The sequence below is a fragment of the Acromyrmex echinatior genome, chromosome 19 (genome assembly GCF_024713525.1).
Source record: "Acromyrmex echinatior isolate Ae372 chromosome 19, ASM2471352v2, whole genome shotgun sequence".
NCBI classification, from domain to species: Eukaryota; Metazoa; Arthropoda; class Insecta; order Hymenoptera; family Formicidae; genus Acromyrmex; species Acromyrmex echinatior.
The window spans coordinates 362803-390622 of NC_141870.1; the positions used below are offsets into that span (position 1 = coordinate 362803).

General features: G+C 29.7%; 3 protein-coding genes across 17 annotated transcripts; 1 reads left to right on the plus strand and 2 right to left on the minus strand.

The window, feature by feature from the left end:
* The first annotated feature begins 78 nt into the window (after nucleotides 1-78).
* Lrr47 (Leucine-rich repeat 47) lies at nucleotides 79-4580 on the plus strand. Of its 7 annotated transcripts, XM_087415992.1 has the most exons (5): nucleotides 79-429; nucleotides 1072-1155; nucleotides 1228-1427; nucleotides 2516-3070; nucleotides 3170-4278. In XM_087415992.1, the coding sequence occupies exons 3-5, from the start codon at nucleotides 1266-1268 to the stop codon at nucleotides 3809-3811; spliced, it is 1359 nt and encodes a 452-aa protein (XP_087272118.1). In that variant the 5' UTR covers nucleotides 79-429; nucleotides 1072-1155; nucleotides 1228-1265; the 3' UTR covers nucleotides 3812-4278. The 7 variants fall into 7 exon arrangements, with proteins under 7 accessions (XP_087272118.1, XP_087272119.1, XP_087272120.1 ...); XM_087415993.1 differs by lacking the exon at nucleotides 1072-1155; XM_087415994.1 differs by lacking the exon at nucleotides 1072-1155 and having other exon boundaries at nucleotides 79-369.
* Nucleotides 3706-11580, minus strand: LOC105147281 (uncharacterized). Of its 9 annotated transcripts, none has more exons than XM_087416005.1 (6): nucleotides 11054-11438; nucleotides 9987-10156; nucleotides 8459-8566; nucleotides 8056-8193; nucleotides 7903-7956; nucleotides 3706-3795 (listed from the first exon to the last, which is right to left on the minus strand). In XM_087416005.1, exons 2-6 carry the CDS (start codon nucleotides 10131-10133, stop codon nucleotides 3760-3762), a joined length of 483 nt encoding a protein of 160 aa, XP_087272131.1. In that variant the 5' UTR covers nucleotides 10134-10156; nucleotides 11054-11438; the 3' UTR covers nucleotides 3706-3759. The 9 variants fall into 9 exon arrangements, with proteins under 9 accessions (XP_087272131.1, XP_087272134.1, XP_087272126.1 ...); XM_087416000.1 differs by lacking the exon at nucleotides 3706-3795 and adding exons at nucleotides 5905-7753; nucleotides 11445-11580 and having other exon boundaries at nucleotides 7903-8193; nucleotides 11054-11323; XM_087416001.1 differs by lacking the exon at nucleotides 3706-3795 and adding exons at nucleotides 5905-7753; nucleotides 11466-11578 and having other exon boundaries at nucleotides 7903-8193; nucleotides 11054-11323.
* Nucleotides 11581-12221: 641 nt separating this feature from the next.
* Nucleotides 12222-27499, minus strand: Dnmt1a (DNA methyltransferase 1a). The gene is given in 17 exon segments (XM_011058175.2): nucleotides 12222-14931; nucleotides 14934-15236; nucleotides 16160-16403; nucleotides 16639-16805; nucleotides 17263-17412; nucleotides 19146-19257; nucleotides 19338-19672; nucleotides 19888-20039; nucleotides 20143-20463; nucleotides 20656-21073; nucleotides 21479-21672; nucleotides 22593-23058; nucleotides 23224-23376; nucleotides 23458-23778; nucleotides 23864-24227; nucleotides 24374-24929; nucleotides 27227-27499. Coding segments are annotated over 17 exon segments (4494 nt in total). The 5' UTR covers nucleotides 27291-27499; the 3' UTR covers nucleotides 12222-14757.
* Between the last annotated feature and the right edge of the window lie 321 nt (nucleotides 27500-27820).

The window sequence follows — 27820 nt, forward strand, 5'->3', positions numbered from 1 at the left end:
CTGTTGCCAACTTGACTTGGAACTAGATAAAAGTTACCAAACTTCTAGGAAATAGTTTGCCTGGTTTGTTCGTGTTACTTGTACTTTTTGTATTCATCATCTTCGCTTTTTCTCCTTTCAACTCAAATATATATCTATCTCATTTTAAGTTCAAAAATTGGGGGGGGGGGGATTTCGAATAACGCGACAGACTTATTGTTTATGCATGTGGTCTTTGCTCCATGAAGAGCCATACACCGGAATACCGGATTTAGTGGACCATTTTATCGCCTTTTAGTGAATCAGAGTCGGAAATCAAAATAGGAACCTTTAAGAAGAAAAAGTCTTAAGAGAAGAACAGAGAAAAATATTTAATTGGTTATAGCACAGGTTATATATAACCTGTATAACACTTGTTATTGCGGCGTTTTAGAAGTTACTTTAATTTTGGTAATTCTTCAGAATAGTTACCTCTGATTTCGATGAAATTAGACTCATTCGACGCGTTTTTTGCGTAAAATGAAAGAATCTGACAGAAAAAAGTCCGGCATTGCCCTACGAACGAGATATTGAGCATTAAAGTTGATAACTATTGGAGGTTAGGAAATCTATTATGTGGAGTGTATAGACAGTAGTGTTTATTGATTCGCGGCGGTTACGTCGCCCCGAACAAGAAAAATAACATGTTCTACCCGTTTGGGACCTAACTGTCTAGAAATTGCAATCTAGACAGCAAAAAAACCGCTCTAAAAATACTATTCTCACAAGTTAGAAATATCCCAAGCGGACACTATTTACACTGCAACTTCTAGGTTAGATCTCAAGCGAATAGGATATGTTAATTTTCTTTTGTTTAGGGCGAACCGATAAACATTAATCTATATACCTACTGTCTATATAACAGATTAATGATCATGTTACATAGTAACACTTTAGCACTCAATATCTTGCTCCGCAGTCCTGGACTTGTTTCTGGCACATTCTTTCATTTTACGCAAAAACGCATCGAATGAGCCTAATTTCATCAAAATTGCAACTATTGACTTAGCCTCAATAGTTGTCAACTTTAACATTCAGTATCTCGGTTTGTAGGACAGTTCCGGACTTTTTTCTACCAGATTCTTTCATTTTATGCAAAAACGCGTCGAATGAGCCTAATTTCATTAAAAATCGGAAGTGAGATAGCTATTCTGAAGAATTACCTTAATTTTTTTTCATTACTGCTTATTACATTTGACGTTGTCTCAGACTCGACGATTTACTGGTGTATGGAATAGTGAACGATTATGAAGTTTCACTGCTATATCGAGATCCACGATAGAATATTATCTGTCTGCTCGCAGAGAAGATCACAGTCGATCTTGGCATTCACTAAGAAATCCGTCAAAGACGACGACGTATACCTGTATCTGCAAACACGACAGAACAAGCAAGGCATCAAATATCAGGTAGTTAACAATAATACTAGAATCTAATCGTCTGTTTTTCAGCAAATTCATTCTACAATTGCATAATCATAGTCGTAGTTGACTATAGTTGTAAATATTTATCAAACACAGTCGAATATTTTTATATTCGATTATGATAGATTAACTCTTACACCTATGCATTATAAAATAGATTTTATAGACTGTCTATAATAGAAGTAATAGCTGTGTTCAATCAGTGAGCACTCGATGATTCTTTAGTACATAAGAATTCAATACATAAAAAAATTAATCAATTAAAGTCCTTCATTTTCTTTTTTTCTATAAAATAAAAGATTAATTAGTTAATTCTCTCATGCTTATAAATTATGCATTATACAAAGGTCTATATTCCAGGCTTTAATCTCATTTTACAATTGAGTAAGCATAGTTATAAATGGTTGTAGTTATAAAAATTGATCAGTCGAATATTCTCCTCATATTTAATTATAACTAGTTAATTCTCATGCCTGTTCTGTAGTAGCCATGATTGTAAACATAGTCATGATTGTACTTGTAAGAATTGACAAATCAGTCAAATATTCTCCTCATATTTGACATGATTGATTCAATTCTTACATTTACAATTATAACTGTGCTTGTGACTACTGTAGAATAAACTTTAAGCTAAAAAACATAAATAAAACATAAGCAGTGAACGATTCGGCTAATTACAGTAGAGAACCTAAGGTTTATTACCTTATGTACTCTATTGTGATTGACCAATTCGTTTATTGCTCAAGTTTTACCACCTTAGTTTTTCTATGTGCTTCTGGCTCTATAAACACTTTTTATAACAGTAATCTGTAAAAGATGTATCATAAGAATTAGCCAACCACATTAAAAAATTATCACAAATTTTGAGTTCTGATTGATTAATTCTTACGATATGTCTAATGGTTACAGAAAATGTATAGCCCTTAAGCTCATTGTAGATTTTTTTAGACTTTAATTAACTCTTATATCATTTTAATAGTTTTCATACTTTCAGCAGAATCTAAATTCCATATTTTTATTTCATTTTATTTTTGAAGAATATATCTGATAATCATCTTTCTTTTTATTTTTAGATTGTTAATAATGTAAAACAAGTGTTCACAAAGTTTATCGCCGATGGCAAAGTTACAATAAGACTGATACAACCTTGTCACGATCTGATAATTCAGAGTGATTCAATTCAATTGAAAAGTTTTCTTCATATATTGAATCAAATAATAAATAGACATTCTCAGCATGACGTTCTCGTAAACCAGTACACAGTTATGCCTAATGTGTCTTTCAACTCGAGTCAATTCTCCATGGGAAAAGTCAAAGTTGTAGTAAAGAAAAAGTCTGAGTATCCAACCTTACAGGGTTTCCCAAGAACTACAGAGCAACTAATTTTAAGTGGACTGAGCAGAAAGTCATTTGATCGGCAAATTTTGCGTTTGCAAAGTCTAAGAATTCTAGATTTGTCGGACAATAACATTTCCTATTTGCCAAAGGAGCTAGGCACCTTACCTCATCTTCAACAACTTTTATTGTCGCAAAATAATCTTGGAAAATCACCTAAATCAAAGTGGACATGGCTAGAGCAAACTGCCATTAAGCATAATTTGCATTTCTTAGATATAAGTAGTAATTTAGTAAGTATCCAATTAAATTTAAAAATTATATTAATTAATAAAGCAGATTCTATTGTCTATAAATTTATTATTGTTATAATAATTTTTGATTATTCACAGTTAACTGAATTGCCAACACAGATTAAAAACCTAAATGCCTTGGTACATCTAAAGGTTAGCCAAAATGCATTGACGCATCTACCACATAATATTAGAACTTTACGAAATCTGAAAATTTTGGATGTAGCAAGAAACCGTTTGTCGTATTTACCAGTGACCATCACATATCTGCGATTACAGCTTTTAGATGTTACAGAGAATCCGTTTATGGAATCCTACGACATTAAAAATAATGTTTGTGTAAATGATAGTGCAATGACAGTAAAGATGACAAGTCTTGTTGAATGGTCAGCTAAGACCATTCTAAAGTCTAGGTTCTTGTTTTCTTTTTTTTTATATCGCATAATTAAACTTGAAATATATGATGAATGGATCAAGATAATTTTTATATATCTTAATTTTTATATCTATAGGATAACGTATGATGCAAGTATAATACCATATACATTGGTGGATTATTTGGATGAAGCAAAATGCTGCTACTTATGTAAAACTACCTGTTTTGATTGTTACGTAAAAAAGCTCATATATGTACCTCTACCATGTGCCGAGATAAAAAAGTCGATGTGTACAGCTTTTATATTTGAAGCTTATTTCTGTTCGTTATTCTGTGCTAACAATATCCTCTGTAAGTCAAAATAAAACACTTAAACACGTCTAATTTTCTCTATTCAAAACATGATATACAAAATATATGTATATTTCAATTTATATTTTTTATTTAATTATTTTTAATTTATATTTATTATGTTTGTATTGTATTTACTACTGAGATAAATTGATATAAACATGTTGATCAATACTCAAATATAAATAGAACGATATAATTGTATATTTAATCATCTTTTTGTATATCTTTTTATATGTCAGTGCATTGTATCTTGAATTATTAATAGTATACAATAAATTTTGCATTTATAAAGATGACAATTTTTAAGGCTCTAAGTAATAATTTGTGTAACATATTTCAAAATGAAAATATAAGATAATCATTCATATTTATAGCGAAATTATAACAATAGTCTATTCTGAAAGACAGATGTATAAAATATTTTGTAAAATCATGAAAAAATCATGAAAAAAAATAAATTCTACTATTTAACAAGAAAGGACTTTTTTTTTTAAATACAAAATCAAAGATAATGATTTCTCTTGTGCAGGATTTACAACAGGAATGTGTTCGGAGAAATGTTATTCGTGCTGCATTATTTAGCTACAAGCTGTTTGCGGAGTTGCAGATAGCGCTAATAAACATGACGTCACTAAAGACCATAATACAAAAAAAAACTTAAAACAATAAGACCATAGACTTGTAGGATAGATGGTGTTCATACGAGAGTTCCTTTAATAAGAGTTCCATCATATTCAGAAAACGAAAGTGATAGTAAGACAGTAAAACAGCTTGTTATAATTTGTTTTTTCACTTTGATTGGTATTCATAGGGTCATGGCACACAAAAAACTTAAGGCAGTAAGACGTAAGTAATAAGGAAATCAACATGTTGGCTACTGCTTTTGTTGGCTGTGTTCCAAAATTAATTGTCAGTACTGAAAATCTGTAGTGTACATAACGTAACTGTAGCATTTTCAGTGCCGGCAGTAATTTTGGAACACGGCCGTTACAGCCTTACAGACTTTACAGTGATTGGTCAACTTGCTTATGTATTATTGCTTAAGTTTTTTTAGGTACTATGGCCTTAAGTCATAAGACAGTTCTTGTGCGTTACTATAGACATAATACTTAAGTCATAAGATACTATCTTAAGTTTATAAGTCAGCCTTTCTGTTATGGCCCTGTTCTTATATTTGAGGCTGTCAAGTACAATCCAAAGATATCATAAGCCAATCAGAAGACTGTATTAACATCTTAAGACGATTTTGAAATAAGAACGAACTATGAATATTGTTCTTTATCTCATACTCATGTTCCCTATCAATGACGGATGTTGTATGCGCACATGAGTGCACAAGACAGATGTCTTAACTCTTACTACAGAAACTCTATACAAGAGAAGCTGAGGACTTGATAGAAAGAGAGAGAAATAGTCATTCTCTGTGTAGTTCTCTGAGTAATTATCTTCTTTTCTAGTAGTGAATTAATTTGTGGCATAGACTTAAGCCCGATGCCAGCCCTTACAGCTACAAATCTATAGTGATGCGTACTAGTGAAATATCTTCATGTGGTATCAGAAAGTAACATTTTGATATTAATCAAAGATAATTATTGTTTTGGTGTTTGTTCTTCTTCTCTGTTTACTTAATCGTACATATTCTAAGATAGATTCTTCATATAAAAATTCTGAGAAATTTTCTAAAGTTATAAAATTATATAGAATTTTAACAATTCTAAAATTTACATAAAAATTTTAAAAAATTATATGAAAAATTTTTGTCAGAATTATAACATTTTTCTCAGAAATTTTCTAATTTTTTTAAATTTTTATATAAATTTCTGTATAATTCTATTTTTATATTATTCATCAGAAGACACGGTAGTGTCTCGGCGCTAAACCAAGCGCAGCGACACTATCGTGGTTCCTTTACGCGAGACTGCGAATTATATATATACAACTTATAACTTTCAATTTACTTTTACATTCAAATTAAATCAGTGTACTAATGGTTTTATATACACCCATGCGCTCTAATACATCCAATGAAATTCGCCGTAAAATACGTTTTATATATGCTTAAGAATACGTAATATTCATTCTTTTTAAAATACACAGTTTAAAATTCATTTTTAATTCTTCTTTTACTCACTTTGGCTATGTTTCAAATTTATTGCCAGTGTTGAAAATGCTACAGTTTATATTACATTATAGATTTTTAGTACAGGCAGTCAATTTTGGAATATAGGACTTTCATTTTCCTATCAGTGGCTAATGTTTCTATCATATTATCATCTAGATGAATATACCAAAATGAACTAACGCGGCCTAATATTTTATATAGGAGTTTGCCATGTAAATGTAGTTTTGATGACGATTACAGCAATAAATTTCTAGTTTTTATGGAAAAACAATGTTGCAAACAAGAAATGAACGCAAGAAAAGTCTCCTTGTAGTAACATATTTAAACATATTTAAAAAATTGTAAATACTCTTTATATATAATATAAGAGCATTTAAAAGAATTGTAAGGAAAAATTCAAAATTTAGGTTCCTTTAAATTTTTCCGTGATTTTTCCATGATCAATTTAAATTTCCACTTTACCAGGTTTTCTAGGTCTACGGCAACTTTAGTTATTACAAAAAATAGATTACTGATAATTGTATAATACAGTTAATTTTCGCAAATCATTATATGTGTGGAACTATTAGAATACCTTGTTACTATAGCAATGTCCAAACATAACATAACAGATTTTTGTTTAATGTAATATTTCTTTCAACAGCTTTGTATTTATCTTTATTTTGATTTTTTTTTTTTTGACAAATATACCTGCAATTTTATATCCCATAATGACTATATACTTTAATATACATCGGGTGCCATTTCTCTGATCTTCGGTTAGAGATTGGCTATTTGAAGGAATCTTTAACTTTACAGGAAATATCTTCAATTAACCGTTTAACAACGAGAATCTTATTGGATTGTACATGTAAATACACAACTGATAAAAAAAAGCCCATGACAGTCGAAAAGGAATCTTTAGTGCTTAAATAATTCCATGTGAATTTATATACTGTATATGTGTAATTATTTTAACTACGCGACGAGATAATATTTTTCGCAATAAATAAATTTATTCACAGATTTCCAATTGAGATTTCTTTAATAGATGCCTATTGAGCATCAAATTTAATTGTGATATTAATATAGTAATTTACTGTGCGTTTCTAACAAGGGACCGTTGGAGCTCTCTCATTGATTTTGATGAGCTTTGGATATAAAGCCCTTTTTTTATATGCGCTCTCTCTTTCTCTCTCTCTCTCTCTCTCTTTGTGTGTGTGTGTGTGTGTGTGGTGTGTGTGTGTGTGCGCGCGCGCGCGCGCGCATGTGTGTGTGCGTGAAAGAGAGAGAGAGAGAGAGAATATTACAAGACAATAATTTCGTGGTAATTATTGTAAGTGATAATCAATCTCTAGCAGAAGGACCATCAATCTCCAACAGACCACTAGTCAAAAAATGGCAACCGTAATATATACATTGATTTCGTATAATTGTAAGAAATTAAGATTAACTTATTTCAGTGTTATCTTTTACATATCCAAGTCAAACATATTTCATATTATATTTTGCATATCCAAGTCTAATATATATATTATTTCTTAATGCATGTAGGAAACAACGTTTGCTAATTTTGCTAATTTTGTTTTTAAATAATAATAAATTATGTACTGTTGTCTTTCTTCTTTACAAAATTAAAGGAAGCATCATCAGTCGCTTCAAGAAAATGCTCTTGTGGTGTCACTTTTATCTTCTTACCAATTCGTGGTACAGAAAAATCTATATTTTTAAATTGTTTTTCATCTATTCCCATTTGTAAAGGGTGAACACAGATTTCAGGATCTTCACGAAGAGGAACTGATTCCACATGGCATTTATCAGTGTCCATACATCCACTGAATGTGATTTCATGCTGATGTAAGGTGAAAAATTTTTTTTTTTACGTTCAGACTACTGTCTTTGAATATACGTATCAAATGTGTAATATATATATATATATAAAACATAATATTCATAATATAATGTTATAATAAAATTATAATGTATGTTACTTATGCTTACCATCGTTTCTAATTCGTCTTTTTTCCTTATTGGGTTTTCATTCATAATTAAATCCTGTAGTGAAATTTTATTGGTTTTCAAAAGACCCATAATTGCAGCATTTTTATATAATTTATCTTTCTGTTTAATACATATATCGTTTAAATTATTAACCTTAGGTTGATTTATTTTTATATTATCATATTTGGAAGAATTTTGAGATATGTCTTTCTCACATTGCATTATTTTTTTAAGATTTCTGAAGAAACTCTCTTCCCAATGTTTATTTGAAAGGTCACGTCCACCATTTACCTATGTCATATTAATTTAATTTTTTTAACTACATCTCAATTAATCTTTAAAAATTAATGTTTATTTTTATTTAGCTTTTTTATACTGATGTGCAGTTGATGTTTAAACAACATAAAGTTATTAAATTTTTCCTTAAATATATATTTTTTAACACAGAAATTAATTTTACCTTAAAATCCTATCGCTATTATTTATGATTAAAATGAAAAATGTATTTTTGTTAATGTCTTAATTACCTTTTTAATAGATAAGAATATCTGCTTACCTCTTTAACGGCAGCAGAGACTTCATGTTTGTCGAAAGTAGGTTTTACTCTACTACATATATTTATATCCATGTCATCATTCTCTGATGACTCAGAGTTTTCTAGTAACTGAAATTAAATGAGCGAATAATTATTTATAAATAATATACAGAATCTTCTAAAAGTTCAAAAAAGCTAAAATATTTCGAAAATGACTAAACTAAAGCGAAAAATGTATAAACAAAATTATGGAGCTAAAGAAATGTACCTGCTGATGATAAGGGTTTGACTTTAAATAAAGACTTCAAGACCAAGATGAAAGTTAAGTTGAATTTTTCGACTAGAAATGTTCATTTTCTATTGCATGTTCTTTTATCTTTTTGAAATCTTTTGTTCATAATCTTGACAACATACATCAAAGTCAAGACCGTTGGAGGTTGTTCCTCTTATTTTCATTTATGCATTAAAACTGAAAATAAGAACAATCTCCTTGGGTAATGCTAATGCTGACAATACTGTAATTTTCAAACTTCATAACATGAGAGGTACTTAACGGAAAAATATTTTATAATACTTTTGAGATTTTCACGGGTGTTTTCTTCAGAGGTACCAAAGGGTGTAATGCAACCCTGATAGCTACCTGTCTGTGTTGTTGCTGCGATGTTGCTGAAAATAAAGCGCATTAGTTTTCAGCAAATTTAGAACAAGGTGTATAAGTCATTTGCCTGTGATAGGACATCACGTGAATTCAACATGTATTGCTGCCAACTTGCCATGTATTTGTCAACGATTTATGAAAATGAATAATAAATCAAAAAGTTTTCCATGAATGGAAGTCATTTTGCTGACAACAAAATGAGCAACAATTGTTGTCCATTTATTCTGAATCTGCTGACGCGAAATGTTTCAAATCTGCTCTCGTATTGTTGAATACGTATGATTATATATTACGTTTTCAGCAACTAGTCAAAACTTTATGCTCAGCATTAAATTGCATGATTTTGCAAAACATGCTTGACTTCTAACAAGGGAACACGACATGACAATAAAATCCTTTGATATTTGAGGAACAATATTTTATTATAATGAAAAGTTCTGGAAATAAACTACAAGAATATGCAAATAAAAAAAAGAATATTCTAAATTTAACTTGATCTTCATATGATCTTGCAAACTTCGTTCAAACTCTTATCATTATTAGGTATATTTTTTTAGTCTTACAATTTTGCTTCTCACATATTTTTCGCTATATTTGATCGTTTTCAAATATATATCGTTTTATATATCTGGACTTTTAGAGTACACTGCATATATGAAATCAAATATTACTTTTTATGTATGTGTTAACATACAATGACTGCAAAAGTATTTGTACAGGCGAGATACCTTTAAGAAAAGGATTTCTTTTTAGAAAATAAAGTTTAGTAACTAATTAGCAATTTATTAACAAAGAATAAAATTTCTTAAAATTATTTTACTTAAAAAGATGTATAATAATTAAAGTACATTATTTTTAATAACGAGTGAAACATTTACTATATATACTGACATGTATGTTTCGTGGTTTCCTCACTGGCCTTTCATTCATTTTTTTATCTTTTGCAGCCTGACTTGGTTCTTGCAATAAATAGAATTTAGCATCGTTGTCTAAGGAAGTAAGTGCTGTTGCCTTCTTAATATCATTACGTAAATCCATTTTTGAAAAATCTGAAGAACACACTAGAAAGATAATAAATCTGGTCAAGCTAATTTTGTTAGATAATTTGTATCCAGTGTTTCTTTAAAGATGCCAGTTTTTTGATCTTGTTGAATGTTGCTCAATTTCTATAATATTAGATTGGAAGAAAATATTTTAAATTTTTATGTATTTTACTGCAACAAATTTTTTAAATGGCAACCTCATTAGTATTATATAACTCTCAAAAACATTTGATAAAAATCGATGCCTATTGTTTCGAGGAAATATTATTGACTCTATTACATAGCATATTTAACGAATTAATTAATTTTAAGAAATCTCTCAGCTTGTCACAAATTTTCAAAAACACCCTGTATATTTTTCAAAATAAAGTTTTAAAAAATAGAAGCAGAAATACATGTTTCACAATTTATTAAATATTAAATTTTCAATATTAAATTTCTCTATCGACTCTTGTTCTTACATTTAAATAAAAAAAAAACTCTAAACAAGACCGAAATATATTTACAAATAAAACCGTTGGCACACAATGTTTGTTTTTTTGCTGGATTAAATTCTTGCTACCATATTGGCTAAGATGTTGAAATTTGTTATGGTCAATGGTGGCAAGATTCTAATCCAGTTAGCAATCCAGCAGGAAAACAAGTGCCGCTCTTAAGCCACTGGCTTAAGAGTTAACTAAACAATTGAATGATTAATTAATATCGTCTAAACTAAATTACTTTACAAGTAATACTTGGGTGCGAATTTGCACCCAAGTATTCTTTACAGATATTCAAAAGGGACGTGTCCCTTATAAGGGAAATAATATGTACTACATAAATAATTATATTATAATTTTACAGATCAAGCTAATTTATTTTCGATATTGTCATTTCAGTAACACTAGAAGAAACATTTAACTTTATCTCTCTTACCTTTGTTCGACTGCAAAAAACAGAAAACTAAATTGAGAAGCTTTTCGACTTGCTCGCGCACTGATCAAAGTCACATTTTTATGTATTTAATCGTATATATGTATACTTTAATTTTACCCTCTTTCATAAGTTTTTTATATCCTCGCAAATTAACTATTTATATTGATAATTGTTCAGTTTAGCCATGTCGCTTCAAAAAATCGATGAAATTAGATTCATTCGACGCGTTTATGTCCAAAACGAACGAATTTGATCGAGAAAAGCGTCACTCTGTCCCGTGAAATAAAATATTAACAAGATATTAATCGTTAACGATAATTCAGGTTAGGAAATTTGTCACAACTACAAATTATGTACTGCGAAAACTACGATGCGAATCACATTTTCATACTCTATGGCCATATGCGCATACTTCTGGCTGTGCTCCAAAATTCACTTTTATTCACTGCTAGTGCTGAAAAAAATAGGCTGCGTTCAGGAATTATAATTACAAAATTAAAAAAAGGAGCAATTGAAAGCACATGCCAACTAATAAACTCACAGGCTCCTAACATGTTCATTGGTTACGATATTCCATAATTTATATATTTCCATAATTCACCTACGTTCATATATTCTATAATTGACCTAGTTTCCACCGAGGGTTTAAACTGGATCAGATTGTAAGAATCAACCAACTACAGTCGAGTATTCCTCTGTTACAGTCGAACGACAGGGGAATACTCGACTGTAGTTGGTTGGTTCTTACATTCTGATCCGGTTTAAACCCTCGGTAGAAACTAAGCCATTGACTGTACTGAAAATCTATAATGCACGCCGGTTTTACATTAGTGCAAGCTGCTGAGTTTGTTGCCAATGTGAAGCTTGCATTTTGAAATCAACTTCACTATTGACTGTCGCAACAAACTTGCGATCGGCTTGCAACCTAAAATCGATGAATAAGCCTGTCTTCTGCACAATTATATTTTTTTAATGTTAAAACAGGTTTTTAAAATTGATAATGTTAAGTCAGAATATAAACTATACGGTATATAAAGATATTTAGAAAGATATTTATTTTTAAACATTTTTATCTTTTAAATATTTGATTCTATGGTATTTGATTATATAATATTTTAGTTTTTAGTGTTCTTATGCTAAAGCGAGCATAGTGAAGAAAACAAAAAAATAGGCAAAAAGTTTTTTATTTATTTAATACCTACAATCTTTCTTGTCCGAGACGATCGTGATTTATCAAAAAGTAATGATACAAGAGTAACGTGGTCAATTTCGTTATTAGAAAAAAATGTAACGTTACAAGTAATAACGTGTTACCTTCTAACCCTGGCATCTCTCACTATTGAATAGTGAGCATGAGTTCCGACACTGACGAGATGCTATTAAAGACCAACATCCTTACGGGAGTTCGTGTCCTTGTGAATATTGAAATGTAAGAATATTAAGAGCTAAAAACTGACAATATTGCTAATTTTATGATTTATTAGTTTAGTAGACGTATTTATGCATTTATAACTCTATAATACTCAATTTTTTTTTAAACTTGTGATTTCAATGTTATATCGTCAGGGTTTGATCATCAACAAAGATGATAACTGCAAAGAAAAAATTTTAATTTTTTTTGCAATAAATAGGATATTATAGCTTTATAAGCATGCATATTTATGGAACATTTATGTAATAAAAAATTATGAATTTAATAATGTATGAGGCAAATATTTATTATTTATGTCAATAATAGCGAATTTATATCAATTGTCGGTAATGTCAGCGTTCTTCAATTATCTCCTTTTTATAAAGCCGAAAATTTACCCAGAATTGACAGTATTTAATAGTATCTCGTCGGTGGTTCCGATTATAAAGAGAAGTATCAAACATTAAAAAAAATTAACACTGAATGTGCGTGCGTGCGTGCGTGTGTGTACTAATAAGGACTAACTTTTGGTACTTTCCAGCAAACAACACAGTGATTGTCATCATCTTCATTTAACATTAGCAAACAACAAAGATGTAATGATTTATTATATTATACAGTGTCATCTGTGTCTCTTATTAAAAAGTACCCTTTGCCAGAGTTTGCACCTAAAATAAAACGCGTTTTAAATCTAAGTATATACATACTTAAGATAAACACAAGAATATTTACTTGTAAAGTAACATATTTATTATAAGGGGCTCTGCACAATAAAAGGAACAGGAAACAGAGAATAAAAATTTCAACCTATCAGAAACTGTGTATTCCACATGATTTCTGATAGATTGAAATTTTTGTTCTCTGTTCCCTGTTCTTTTTATTGTACGGAACCCCTAAGAGTATGTACTAAATATATATATATTGGGTCATTTAAAAAGTATCTGCGGTTTTTTCATTCAAAAATTGAACAAAAAACCGCGAATACTTTTTAAATGACCTATATACATATATGCGTGAGGTGTGTGCGTTACCGATTGTGTGCGATAGAAACGCGTGGTATACGTGCATGTGTGCGTGTGGCGCGTCGATCGCGAGTTAGATACAAACAACGCGAGAGCGCGTTCTTCTTGAATTTTGAGAGACGAAGCGTTCCCTGAGAAAACGTTAGGAGAGAATGTTTTTCGAATGCGAGTACGTTTTCGAAAGAACTAAGACGAGCGAGTTTTTATCCAAAGACAGAATTGAGAGTCGCGAGTTTTCCAGAGACGCCCGCGCGAAGAGAGGACTACAAGAGGCTCCGTACAATAAAGGAACAGAGAAGAGAGAATAAGAATTTCAACTTATCGGAAACTGTGTATTCACGCAATACATGATTTCTGATTCTCTAGGTTGAAATGAAGGTTCTTATTCTCTGTTCTCTGTTCCTTTTATTGTACGGAGCCCCTAACGAGTATTGATAGCGAATCGTCTGTGAGTAAATATATTTATTTAACTTGCATCAAACTGTTAGCGAGATGCTTATTCCTAATGTCTCACATATATAGTTAATAAAAATTATTAAAAAATATTTTGCAAATAAAGATAATATAGAATATTGTAGTGTATAATATATAATTTGTACAATATTCAGTAATAATAATATGTTCATCAATTATAATTCAGACTTTTTGCAAATCTACTTCAACATTTTCACATATGAAACCCATGATCAGTAAATTTATTTTTCGCAAGTAATGATATTACTGTAAAATTTATATACAATAAAAAAAACTTGTATAACATTCAATAATTATTATCCTCCAATTATGACAAACCATTTGCAAATCTATTTCAACATTTTCATACATAAAATTCACAATTAATAAGTCATTATTATTTGTTAAATAAAGTTCGCTATATATGGTCGCTTGCAATATTAAAAATTGAAAATTTCAATAATAACAATACCCATTCAATTTTATCACTTGCAAATTTTCACATTTTCAGTTATAAAAGCTATAAAACTATAGATTCTTTCCAGAATCCTACCTGCATGCATGTGCACTAAATGAAAAAGTAATTGTGAAATGTATTTCATGGTGCATAAATTAAAAAATATTAAAATTAGATTTTAAAAAGTCACAGAATATGACAGATATAACATGATTGCTTCAATTCCAAAATAGGAATTTGTTTCTGATGAGTTTACAGAAGTATCAAAAATATTTAAAATATAAATTATAACGTAGTTATCCTGTTCGATATATATTGAATCAGATATTGGAATTTAATATACCAAAATTAATACTGAATATTAATTTGAAATGTAGAAATAAAATGTAAAAACTGTTACATTATTTCGTAATATTAATAATTGTTCTTTCTTCGTTTCTTTATCTGCACAAATATTATCGGCTGTATCTTTATCATTATTAAGATTGTTATTTGTGTTATCGTGAGTTATCGAGACATCAGGTACGTTTTTGTCACGTTTTCGCCATCATTGTTATTTCCATTAATTTCGTTAAAATTATTGTCAACACTTTTACTTGTTGTTGCTTCAGCACTACAGTTATTCGTAGGCTTAGGTTCTGTGTTTAACGCTATATCACGGATACACTTTCTTATCTCATGCCCGATAGCAGCTGCCAACGGTGGTGGCACCGCATTACCAACCTGTCGATGCTTATCAGTTATTGTACCGAAAAACCGATATGAATCAAGAAAGCCTTGCGATCTTGCACACTCTCTCACACTGACAACTCGATTTTGTACTGGATGCAAAACACGGCCCTGAAAATCAATTATTAGATTAGAATTAACGACTTTTCAAACAAATTTGTATGGCCGCAAAATGCAGAAAAAAAATTAATTAAAGTTGTAGCACGCAAAATGACATTAAATATGATCCAGTTAATGTTGCAAATGCTTTGAAGCATTCTTTGATTGGTCAATTCGTTTCTTCTGATCAACGAAGTATTTGCGATATTAAGTGAATCACATCTCTAGCTTTCTAAATTACAATATTTCCAGTTTAATGTTAATATAAATAGTAAATAGTAAATAGTAAATAGTAAATAGGATTGGCTACATAATCTAAATAGTGATTAATTTCAACGATTAATATCTTGCTTCACAGGACAGAATATCACTTTTCTTCCAGATTCTTTCATTTCGTACAAAAACGTGTCAAGCATAATTTCATCAAGCGAAGAAATATTCATTTAAATGAATACCGCTATGAATATGCAGCTATATCATTTTGTGTGCGAGGGGTTTTAACTTCTACGTTCAAATTGTATCTACTATATTGAGATTGCAGAATAGGAATCAATTTGTAGTATTTTATAAAATTATTAAAAATTAGATTTCATACTTTCATCATTTTAAATTATTAGGAGTGCGTTCCATTTTTTCACGCTCATACGTTGTAAGCATTAGTTCATCTTCAATATAGTTTATCAAATATTAAACAAAGACAAGTGAGAGTTAGGGTCTGCGCATAATAGAACAAATATTAGGAACAGAAATAAATATTAAGATTTCAATCTATCAGATACCAATTACATCAGAATACGCGGTTTCTGATAGGTTGAAATTTTAATATTTATTCCTATTCCTAATATTTCCTCCATCGTGCGCAGGACCTTATAAGCACAATGCGCAAAATGAAATGCATCCTAGATGTGTATCATTTTAAATATTTATCAACATACTTGTTTACCCATCGGCTCTGGATTAGTGATAGTCGTACTGAAAAATCCGCTCCATTCAATTCTTCCGTACAAACCCTTCCAATTATTGTGTCGGCTCGCAGTATGTGGTAAACACCATGGAATCAAAGTATTAAATTGTTTATCAGTAGGATCACACAATTGCTTTCTAATACTGCACCTACATACTCCACGAAATGCATTCGTCTTACTTCTCCCAACTCTCTTATCATTATACATGTAATCCCTAAAAAAAAAAGATAAAATTTGGATTTGGTCAATTAATTAATGTAATCGAAGAATTCAATGATTTATTAAGAAAGAAATAATTAATGTTTTTAAGAATATTGGACAGAATGTAATTGGTTATCAAGCAAAAAAGAGATCTGACTAGCCATACATGATATTAGGAATTTTGAGTGGGAAAATATCCTCTAGAAAAAAACTTAAACTAAACTGATTCCAATAGACGTTACACGTACAATTTCTTGGTATAGGTACCATCACTCAATTGCACCACAATATTCGGCAGATCACGCCAATCAGAACCGTTTGTAGTTGGAATATAGCTCATTCGCGCTTCTACAAGCGGAGACATTTCTTTGCATATGTGATCCGTTAATTTTGATTGATACGGTTTACCTCTCATCTAAAATGAATCAAATAAAAATTTTAATATTTGTTTCTTAATATACCACACACAACAATTAAGGAATCATTTTTAAACCCGCAAATATTGTCAATATTTAAAAGCATGGAGCTTCCAGAGAATTTTCTAAATGCGTTTTAAAGAATAAAATCTTGACTTTTGAAACAGTTAAAATTATTTTTCTGCTTCATCGAATGATTTTTTTCGCGAAGACAGAAACAGGTCGTCAAAATTCTGAAAGTTTCATAACTTTTTACGGATAAAATGGAGCATTTTCGTTCCTTGATTGTGTGCTATTAGTTGTCCAAAATTTTATAAAATATAGGATCCAGAAAAATTGTTCTGCAATCTCTGAAGATGGGATACAATCTTTTAAAGATCGGTAAAATTGGCAGGTTTTAAAGTGATTTCCTAATTATTATGTATATATACTGAGATGCATTCCTATAATAGTTACCTTCCTTTGAAAATGTGTTATCGGTTCACCAACGTAAGACATCTCTTCTATATTTGAACCACATTTAATTTCTGGTAAATCATATAAGGCATCTTTTACAGTAATTGCTCTGTATGGAGCAGATTCCTTTTGAACACAATTGGTAATATACTGAAATATACATCATTATAAAAAATCTTAATGATATTAGATATGTCAATATCATCATACACAAGATCTATCCCAAAAGTATCATCTGTACATCTTTATCCTTAGACATTGTCAGTTGTGGAAAACAAGCATTCAGTATTTAGGGGAGATCTTGAGAAGTACTCCCACCAAGCGACACCCAACAGTAGAGGTAAGCAGTTGTGTGAGCGTTGAAAATTCCGAACATCATATTGTTCATTCATCTCACCTAATTTAAGATTTTTTTTTTACTAAACATGGCATTGTTCAATCTTCACCAATCCCCGTACAATTCAGATATAGTCTCGTGTGACTTTTGGTTACTTTTTAAATTTAAAAAATCCTAAATCAGATGAACGAGCGAAGTACAACGATCGAAGAATTTTTGACGCTCACATAATCAATCAGTGCTATTGCAGACTGAACAGCTGTTAGTTCGTGCCACTTGATGGGGATACTCCTGAATATCTGTTTCTACAATAGAGAGGATACCTAAGAACATAGATATATGCGGATACTTTTGAGATAGACCGTATATTATATAAAATAATAAAATTAAAGAATCATTAAATTTTTGCTGAAAAATGATCTTTGAACTGTTGCAAGTTCGTTAAAAAAAATCGTACAATTATCTTTTTAGACTCTTGTCATTGTTAGTTTAAGAAATAAAATCTCTACTTTCATTTTCTTCATTTGATTTTTTTCCAAGATGTTTATATTAGAAAACGAGATAGGAGATTCAAAAATTTAAACCTCGAAAATTGGCCAAAGTCAAACTCTATGGAGTTGAATTGTAAATGTTTTTCGTGATTCAAATCAACATAAATTTGAAAATTGAAGCCTGCTCTTTAAAACGGCTTATTCAGAGTTGTCACAGAAGATGAATTAAAAAATTTTTTTACTTTTCGAGAGTTTCCATATGAAAATAGAAACTTTTTCATGACCAATAGAAAATATGTAAATTTTAATATTCAGTATCAAGGATAGTAAAAAAAAGAATACAGTTATGACAAAAAGGGCGATTAAATAAAAAAATTGAATAGAATATAAATTTTAATACTGAATATAAATTTTAATTATTTTCTAAAGAAAAGAAGAAAAAATTTTCTTTTTGACTCTCGAAAATAAAAACGACAATAATTCTAGCAGGTCCTAAATTTATGAACAGTAGCATATATATGTGTCCTTTTTATAATTAACGCAATTTAAATCTCTTTTAAAAGTACATACTAATTAACTAATACTTGTGTTTTTATGTATTTTTACGCTGTAACAATCACGCATTGACTCGTACTGTGCCGGTTACCATATTATTTTATAATTTTATCCTGGGTGGGTCCTTTTTATTTTTGAAATGAAATATATACTTTTTAAATATATACTTTAACACTTTTACAAATTAGAAAATGGAAGTGAAATAGTAGTAATAACTTTCTTTTGAAAATATCAATTTTTAATGCCATGTTTATGCTTATGCTTTCTACAGAAATGACCTCTTTGTTTAATTTCAAAACAATGCACCTTTTTTATATTATAGAGTACTTATTATATTACAGAGGTCTATCGGTCAAAAGTTAGATAAGTGCAAAATTTAAATTAATTCCGCATAGATATTACTTCATCGATGACTACTTCTTTTTTATTCTCACTGTATGCGTGCATGCGTGTGTGTACATATATAACATAAATATAAAACAGAAAATATAAAGACATACCCTTTTAGAATCTACAATTACAGCTAATGAGCAACATCGTTTACTGAATACATGTGTTGGTATTGGAAACTTTGGAAGTATTTCTCCGGGTGCAGCGGCTAAGAGTATCATCCTACAAATTGTTAAGTTAATAAAATAAAATTAGATATATTATCGAACATTTGATTGCAAATAAAGGAAAATGGAACAAACCTTCTTCTCGTCTGTGGAACCCCATAACTTCCAGCTTGAAGAATACCAAATGTACACTGATACCCCATACGAATAAGACATCTTAAAGTTAATTTTAGTACCATACTCTTCTTACAGAACACAAAATTTCGCACGTTTTCCATCACAAAGAATTTTGGTCTATAATAATCGCAGTAAGATAAAAATGTAACGATAAGAGAATTTTTGAATAATGAGTACTGTCGTAAATTAAAACGATTCATGCCACTGAAACCCTGACATGGCGGTCCACCACACAAGAGTTCAACATCTCCTTTCTGGGGAAGTTTTTGGCCATTATTATCTACACGGTCGCCCTGAGAAAAAAAACAAAATTTTATTAAATTATACCAAAAAATAATCACATTATATGGTTCTTTTATATATATATTAATCTTCTTATAAGTTTAAAGAGAAAAACGATTAAGAGACAATGTATCCATTATCCATTCATTACATATCTATTCAAAATATTAATATAGTGAAAATTTGTTTAGTATTAGATATAGAATATAACATAATAGAAACTTACATCCATCACTCTTTGTAATAGCTTGTTGCAATCCTCTGAAAATACCATAGTCTTCGGATTATTTAAACGATAGGCATTTGCTGCAGAGCTTTCTTTCTCAATTGCCCACAGACTTTCAGCTACACCTGCTTGATGCATTCCTTCAGACAATCCTATTAAATAAAAGTGATTAATTATATGATTTAAATACATGTAAAGAAGATACAGAAGATAAAAAAGCTAAAAGAGAAAATGAAAATATATAACATAATGTACCTCCACAACCAGCAAAAATATCCAACATTCTCAATTTTCTTGGTATAGTAGAATAATTTATAGGCGTTTCGATAACCTGCTTTTTTTCAGTTCTTTCCACTTTCTTTGTAGATTTACATTTTCCCTTTCCTTTTCCGGATTTACTCGTATTAATAATGTCGTAAGGTGGTTCATCGAATGTTTTTTCTTTAGGATTGTACGCTTCAGTAAAATAGAATCTGTTGGGGCCACTCATAGACCATTCTTCAATAGACTCACTCATATTTTTGAAATATGCGAGATAGCATTTACCAGCAACTACAGAGAAGTTTACGGTGCATACTACAACATGTAAATAAAGTAAAGATATTTCAAAGATATAAGTAAATCTTATGCTAAATAAATACTTTTAGAGAATTTTTTCCAATATAAATAACATTTATTTTGAATATCAACTGTTCGTAATATTAAAGATATTAAAATTAATATTTTTAGAATAATATATTTAAAACATTTATAATTGTTATAACTTACTTTCATTGCTCCAATAAATCATATTAACGTCCGATTGCTCCATAAGCGCTATATCTCGGTGAGTATTTTCCGGCCTGTACATTTTATTTACTTTAATAAAAATATCTGTCGGTGCCACTAATATATCAGTTGTCGTAGCATATATTGTGTTAATATAACCGATGTGATAAGGTTCAGGTGTATCAACATTTGAGAATGATGATTTATCGTCTACTTTTCTATAAAATTCCGGATATGTATCTTCATCTACATAACTCATCTTGGAATTTTTAGATTCTTGATATTTTCGTTTATGTTCAAACATAAAAGCATTTGGGTACAAAAACACTGCATTACCAACTTTATATTCTTCACCTTTGTGTTTCACTAACTCATAAATCACTTCTTTATTGCTTTTTACTTCTATTTGATTATAGACCTAAAAAGACAAAAGAAATATTACATTCCTATTCTCTAAGCAAAATAATAAATTTCAATAGAAATAAATACGTGCACATATACACGCACACAAACAAAATATACTTTTTTATGTACAAAACAATAAATAGAATGGTACATAAAAAATAATTTAATAGAAGAAAAAATGTAAAATGAAAGAAAATAATTTTTATCAAAATTGTAATAACAAAAAATATTTTAAATGGTTTATACCTTTTTAATTGTCCAAGAAATTGAAAAGAATAATAATTATTAGATATTATCTTATTAAATTGTAATTAAAAAATTGTTTTGGTAAAAATTGTACTTTAGATTAAAGAAATTTAGTTTCTAGATTAATGTCTATCATTTAAATCTCTCTGACTTTTTCTTAAGTATTTTATACCTTAGGTATATCCTGTTGTGTTAGTATAGCTAACCGGATACAAGAAGGACAGAATCGATGACTAATTTGTTTTCCTGGGCATTCGGGATCCGGTGGTGGAGCCTCAAATCGAGCACTGTCAGGATCATATTTCAATTTATAAAAGAACGTTTTACCATCTGTATCTTTTATATAATTATCTGTGTCCATATTACCTACAATGTAAACAATTGTATGTGAATACAGAACATATATGTATAAATAGAAGAGGATTTGCTAAATCTGAGCACGTATTATGAAATTATTCGAAATGGATTCCGATCGAAATTATTCATTGGTTTACATTAAAATATTGTTTCTTTTTTCATTTTTATAAGCCTTTAAAGATGAAAAAAATTTACAAGAATCAAAATTTAATTTTCAAAATGACATCATTTTTTAGTTTTCGATACTTTTCTTTCATTCTGATACCTACTATAGCTAAAAGCGTATTAATTAAAAATCATTTTGAAATTTTTGTTTCAGACGAGCAGAACCATCCCATTTATGGAAGTCATGCGCAACCTTTTTTTTTCATTAATAACACAGCGATTCATTAAAGGTAATTTTCATTTTTTTCATATAAAAATTCCTACGAATTTCTTAAATATTAATAAATGTATAGAAAAAAAAATCTCATACCAATAACTTTTATGAGTTCTTAAAAAATTTGTAATCGATACGGCGTAATATAATGTATGAGACATGATAAATTTATAATCTAATAAACGTTTTAAATTGTTATTCTAATATTGAAGATGACCTAATCTAAGGTCGAAATTTACACTTAGATTCTACGTTGACTTTTATGTTTCTTTATTAATTAGTTTTGATTTATGTTACTGATATGAGCCACAAAACTTTTTTTGTATGAAGCAAATTTTAACTTTAGAATTGTATAAGTCAAAAAGTGAATTTTTTAATTTTTTTTTTATTTTCTTGTGAAATCGGATACACTCGGATGTCCTATTTATGCGTATTTTAATTCTCAAAATAAAAAATATTTGTAATAAAATTAGAAAATTTTGATTCATGATAATTATCGTCATTCCAGTATCTCTTTAAAATGATAAATAATTTAATATAATGTTCTTACCTAATTCAGACCAATTCTCGGGCATTTTTTGATGAATAACGGTTGCCTTTGATCTAACAGATTTGAATGATGCCTCGCAACATTGATCGCTCAGAAATAATTCTATAGGATCTGATGTTTCACCAAGTATGGTATCAGTACCTCTACGAAGACGATTTGCATGAAATCGTTTTTCTCCATTTTTGGTCTCCCACATAAACATAACTTTGCAAATTTGTAGAGGAATTGTGGGATCTCTAGGTTCTAACAAAACATAATCGTTTATTTCGATTTTTTCATTTCCGACAGTAACCGATTTATAATATGTTTTTTGCGCATCAACAATTTTATTTTCTTCTTCCCATACAATATCTTTCTTAAGTTCTTTAAAATCTTCATTTTTACTTTCTTGTACCATTTGATCTTCTGCTAAACTTTCATATTGCTCTTCATTTTCATATTGTTCTTCATCAGAATCATTTGCTTCCTATATAAACGAATACTTAATTAAATATTATAATGCATAAATTTTCAAAAATCATAAAAAATGTTAATTTATTTTTAAAAGTTTAACTTTTAAGTTTTACTTTTATATATAATCAAGAGATAATTGTAAATAAATAAATTTTTATATTTTAAAATTAAATCATACCTGAATTGCCAAATTTGGACATCTTCTTCTAATGCATGCCTGCTTTTGAATTCCCTTACCTCCAAATTTCGTCATATCCTTACAAGCAGGACAACTACCACAATCAGGTTGCAGACAGTTCTCACAAGCACGACATCGCGTCCTTTTCAATAACTAACAAAGAAAAGAAAATGCTTAACAATATAATACAAAGAAAAAAAATATTAATTATAATATATACATAATAACATATACCTTGTTATTATTATTATGTTTAGCAAGTTGACCGGCGAAAATATTTTCGAACATATTGTTAACTAATTTGGTCGTAGTAGCCATTGACCAGCCAGGCGTTTTAACTTTCGGTGCACGTTTCGTTAGACGAACAACTGATTTCTTACCCAGCGTAACACCAGAAAGTTTCATAAGAGATCGCATACACGGAGCCGTAATAAGAAGAGTATCTTCAGCACCAGCACATTTATCAAATGACACAACTCGTTCACAAATAAATTGTGCATGCCGTAACAATGTATCTTCTGTGAACGTTATCGTTTCCTTAGGAGGTACTACTGTCTATAATACAAAAATATAGCAAAAACAATAAAATGAACAAAACAAATGTGGAAATACAAAATACATATTAAAATATGAAACTTACTTGAAGTTTGTTCAACAAGTCTTCATAGGTTGAATTAATTTCATCTAATAAAAATTCTATAACTAATTTACTCATATATATCTTCTCTTTAACAGCATCCATGAACGGCGCATAAGTTTCAGACGGTTCCATCAAAATATATTCCGCAAATGCAGTACCAAAACCTACTAATGCCAATTCTCCTCCGTCAAATCCAGTAACATACCATTCATTTATTGGCCCCATATCTTTTGTCGGTATACCTCCTTCGGGTGACGAATTTTCTTCATAAATAGGTTTCATATATCCAGAAAAATACAACAGTACGTTATTATCTACGAGTCCTGTATCAAAAGGACACAGATGTCCATTCATATCATAAACACTAAAAACAAGAAACATTTTTCTATTAGTATATTCAACTTTATACATGCTTCTCTTAATATTAATATTCCTTACTTTACAATAATTTTAAAAATAAATGTTACGTGTACTGTTTATAAAGCTGTTTAGACATAAAAGAAAATTCACCTAAAATGAGTTAATTTATTTTGTGGTCTCTCATCACTTTGATCTATAAAAGATTCATCTCCAATAAATAAACACAGCCTAGGATCAGTTAAAGCTATCTCTTCCTCAACTGCACCATTTGGGTGTCCTTGATACAATTTTATATCATTATTTAATTTCTGTTTACAATATTGGCATCGTCCTATTACAACAGATGCCTTTTTATTTTGAGCTTTTTCAAGCATTTTTTTACTTTCCATTTTCATTCTCTTCTCTGGATTTTCTTTTATCTCTTCTTGACTTATTTCTGGATCATGATTTTCCTTATCAAATTCTAGGGTAACATTTTTATCTGTTTCTATTTCAACCTCATGAAAATCGGACACTATTTCTTCCAAATTTGTTTCAGTAGTCATCTTTTTTTTTATTGATGCTTGCTTAGGAACTCTATCTAATGCCGATAGATCTAAATTTATACTGGAATTTGATTCAGCTTCTTCTGTTACTCCATCTAATTCTACATTGTTGTTGTTCCTAGTTCGATGTATTTTCTTTCCATTGCAATCTGAGTCATCCTCTGTCATAACATTCCAAATAACATGAATTTAAGATCAATATTCACGAATTGCTGGCTATTCATAATTCAATCTCAGATTTAATAAGGAATTTGATCACTCTCTCTCTCTTACAGTATATTAGAATAATGCTTATTAAAAGCTGTTACACATAAAATTAGTTAGTTAATTAGAAGTTAAATGTAAAGCATATAAATATTTCAAACGATTAATTGCTTAATAATGTCATGTTATTTAATTAGAATACTCATATATGTTCTTTTATTGCTCCATTTCAAAGTTTATCATACAACTTAGTTCCAGCAATGTATAAAAGATTAACTTTAATTTCGATTCGATTTATGTTTTCTTTTTCTAATTCTAAGAATCAACACTTTCTAAGAATTAGAAAAAGATAAATAGTATATTAAATCAAGATTAAAATTAATCTTAATTGATGGAATCGATTCATCATTGTATTTCGATATCTTATATCTACCCTATAGGTGCGGCAAAAAAAAACTTAATCAGTAAAACATAAGCAGTAAGCAAATTGAGCTTACAGTAAAGACTGTAAGACTAAGTGTAGGTAATAGCAAATCCAACATGCTGATTTACTTACTGCTTAAGTTTTTTGTGTTATGGTCTTTAAAGTAAAGTGGCCCAACTACTTAAGAACGCAAAAAGGACATTAAAAAATTCAATATTAAATTGTTGCAATTAAATTTTAATAGACATTTTAAAAATTTTAAACATTTTTTAAATAATTTAAAGTTAACGAAAGATATAAATAATATTATATTATATTTGTTAATAATTAATTACACTTAATGTATATCATATCAAGTCATAACAAAAATTACATCAAGTTACGAGATCACATTTTATTTTTTAAAATTACTTTTCTACTGAATGTATGATATGTAATTTTATAAATATCTGAATTTTTAAATAAAGAAAATCATAAAATTTTTCACGTACTAGTGGAAAATTATATTTCACACTTATTATTTTTACTTACTTCATATTATTTTTACACTTAAAAGTGGGATAATTTATAATCATGTCCTTAATTTGGGACGCATTGTAAAGTGAAATGAAGAGTTAAAATTTGGAATTGTCTCTAACTTGGGACTATCTCTAACAGTTGGTCACTAATTTAGAACATACATATTGAAACGGTCATAGGTGACTGTCGATGGCTCCAACATCTATCTGTTCTTGTTTGAATGCTTCATCGTAATGCACATGCATCAATGACTATTATTGTATGCCTTCCAACAAGCGACACAAATGATACAATGGATCATTACATCCTTGTTGTTTGCCAATGTTAAACAAAGATGACATGATCATTATGTCGCATCATGTCGCTTGTTGGAAGGCACACAATGGCTGCATTCAGCAGAAGAGTTTTGCAACCGTTTTATGATTCTCTGCTGAGATTGTACCATTGATTTAAATGCATAACCCAATCAGCGTAAAGAAAACTTCCAACAGTTGCAAAATAAACGTTCTGCTGAACGCAGCCATTAAGAGTTTTGTACTCTCGCCTTAGAACATACACACGCACATTCAAAGCTTACACATAAAATATGCGCAAACGCACAGCAAACAAGGACAGATAGATGTTGGAGCACTTTTATTATATTGGTCAGGTACGGTATGTCCCTTCCAGTATATGTATGTTCTAAAGTCACTAAGCTTTAGAGCCATTTTGACTAACTCCTATTAATTTTAATCAACAATTAGACTAGAATTGACCAATCACATTGTCATTTCGCTTAAGGATAGGTGTGAATCATAATATTCACAATTCTAATAGATTAAACCATCGATTAAAGTTAATTGCTGTTGGTCGAAATGGCCCTTAGAATTACAATTGGAAATATCATCCGAAATGCCATATATCATTTTAAATTTGTTATTTTCAATGTTAAATAATGATAAGATGATACATGGAAGCATCCAGGTAATATTTACGAACACAGCCTAATGCAAAACATTTTCAGTCTAAAATCAGACTATAAATACTATCGCTAAATTAAAGGAAAAATATATATCTTTTTCGTTCTTTTTTATAATTTTTTCTAGAAAATTAAAACTATATATTTTTCCTAGATTGTTTTATATTACTATACTATATCATTTTACATTGTGTAGTAATTATTGAGCTAGTATTTTTAAGAAAAGAGAAATGCAAAACAAAATATTTGATAACAGTTTTTGGAGCGATGAAGCTGAATGATACCTAGCTAACAACAACTAAGCGGCCGCGATTCCTCAACAAAATACATATAAAAAATTACACGACATTAACCTTCGTCCTTTAATCGCTTAGTGTTGAGGTTACGTTTAACTGCGTGATATTTTTTGCGGGCCATTATGAGAAAGACGAAATCGGTGAAAGATGTTTATCTGCTCCTATTCGTTTCCTGATGGCACTGATCACTATCACTGATGCTCCCGATCAAATATAATGAATGTAAGCTCTTAGCTCACATGTGTCCTGCTGACTCCCGCCATTCAGATACATTCCCGCCAATGTTGATTAAGAGCAGTGTTGCCACATGTCTTTATCAATTTTCTCTTGAATTACAGCCCTGTGTTATTCTTAAGTCCGAATCTACAATAGATGTTTTAAGCCGTAAAAAATTGATCAAAAGTGCATTCACATGCAATCAGCAAGAGCAGCAACCAATCAGCTGGGCGATACAGACAGTGGTGTAAAAAAATATTTTTTACTCCATTGCAATGTAAAATCGCCTTGTTGATGCATACATACATAAAATTTTCCACTTTTCACGTTTTCACTCTAGAGCAAAAGTTACAGTAATCGATATCCATCGATACCCTGGAAGAATATATCAATAGCAGCCATCAATAGGTGCCAAAAACTAAGATGAGTATTAAG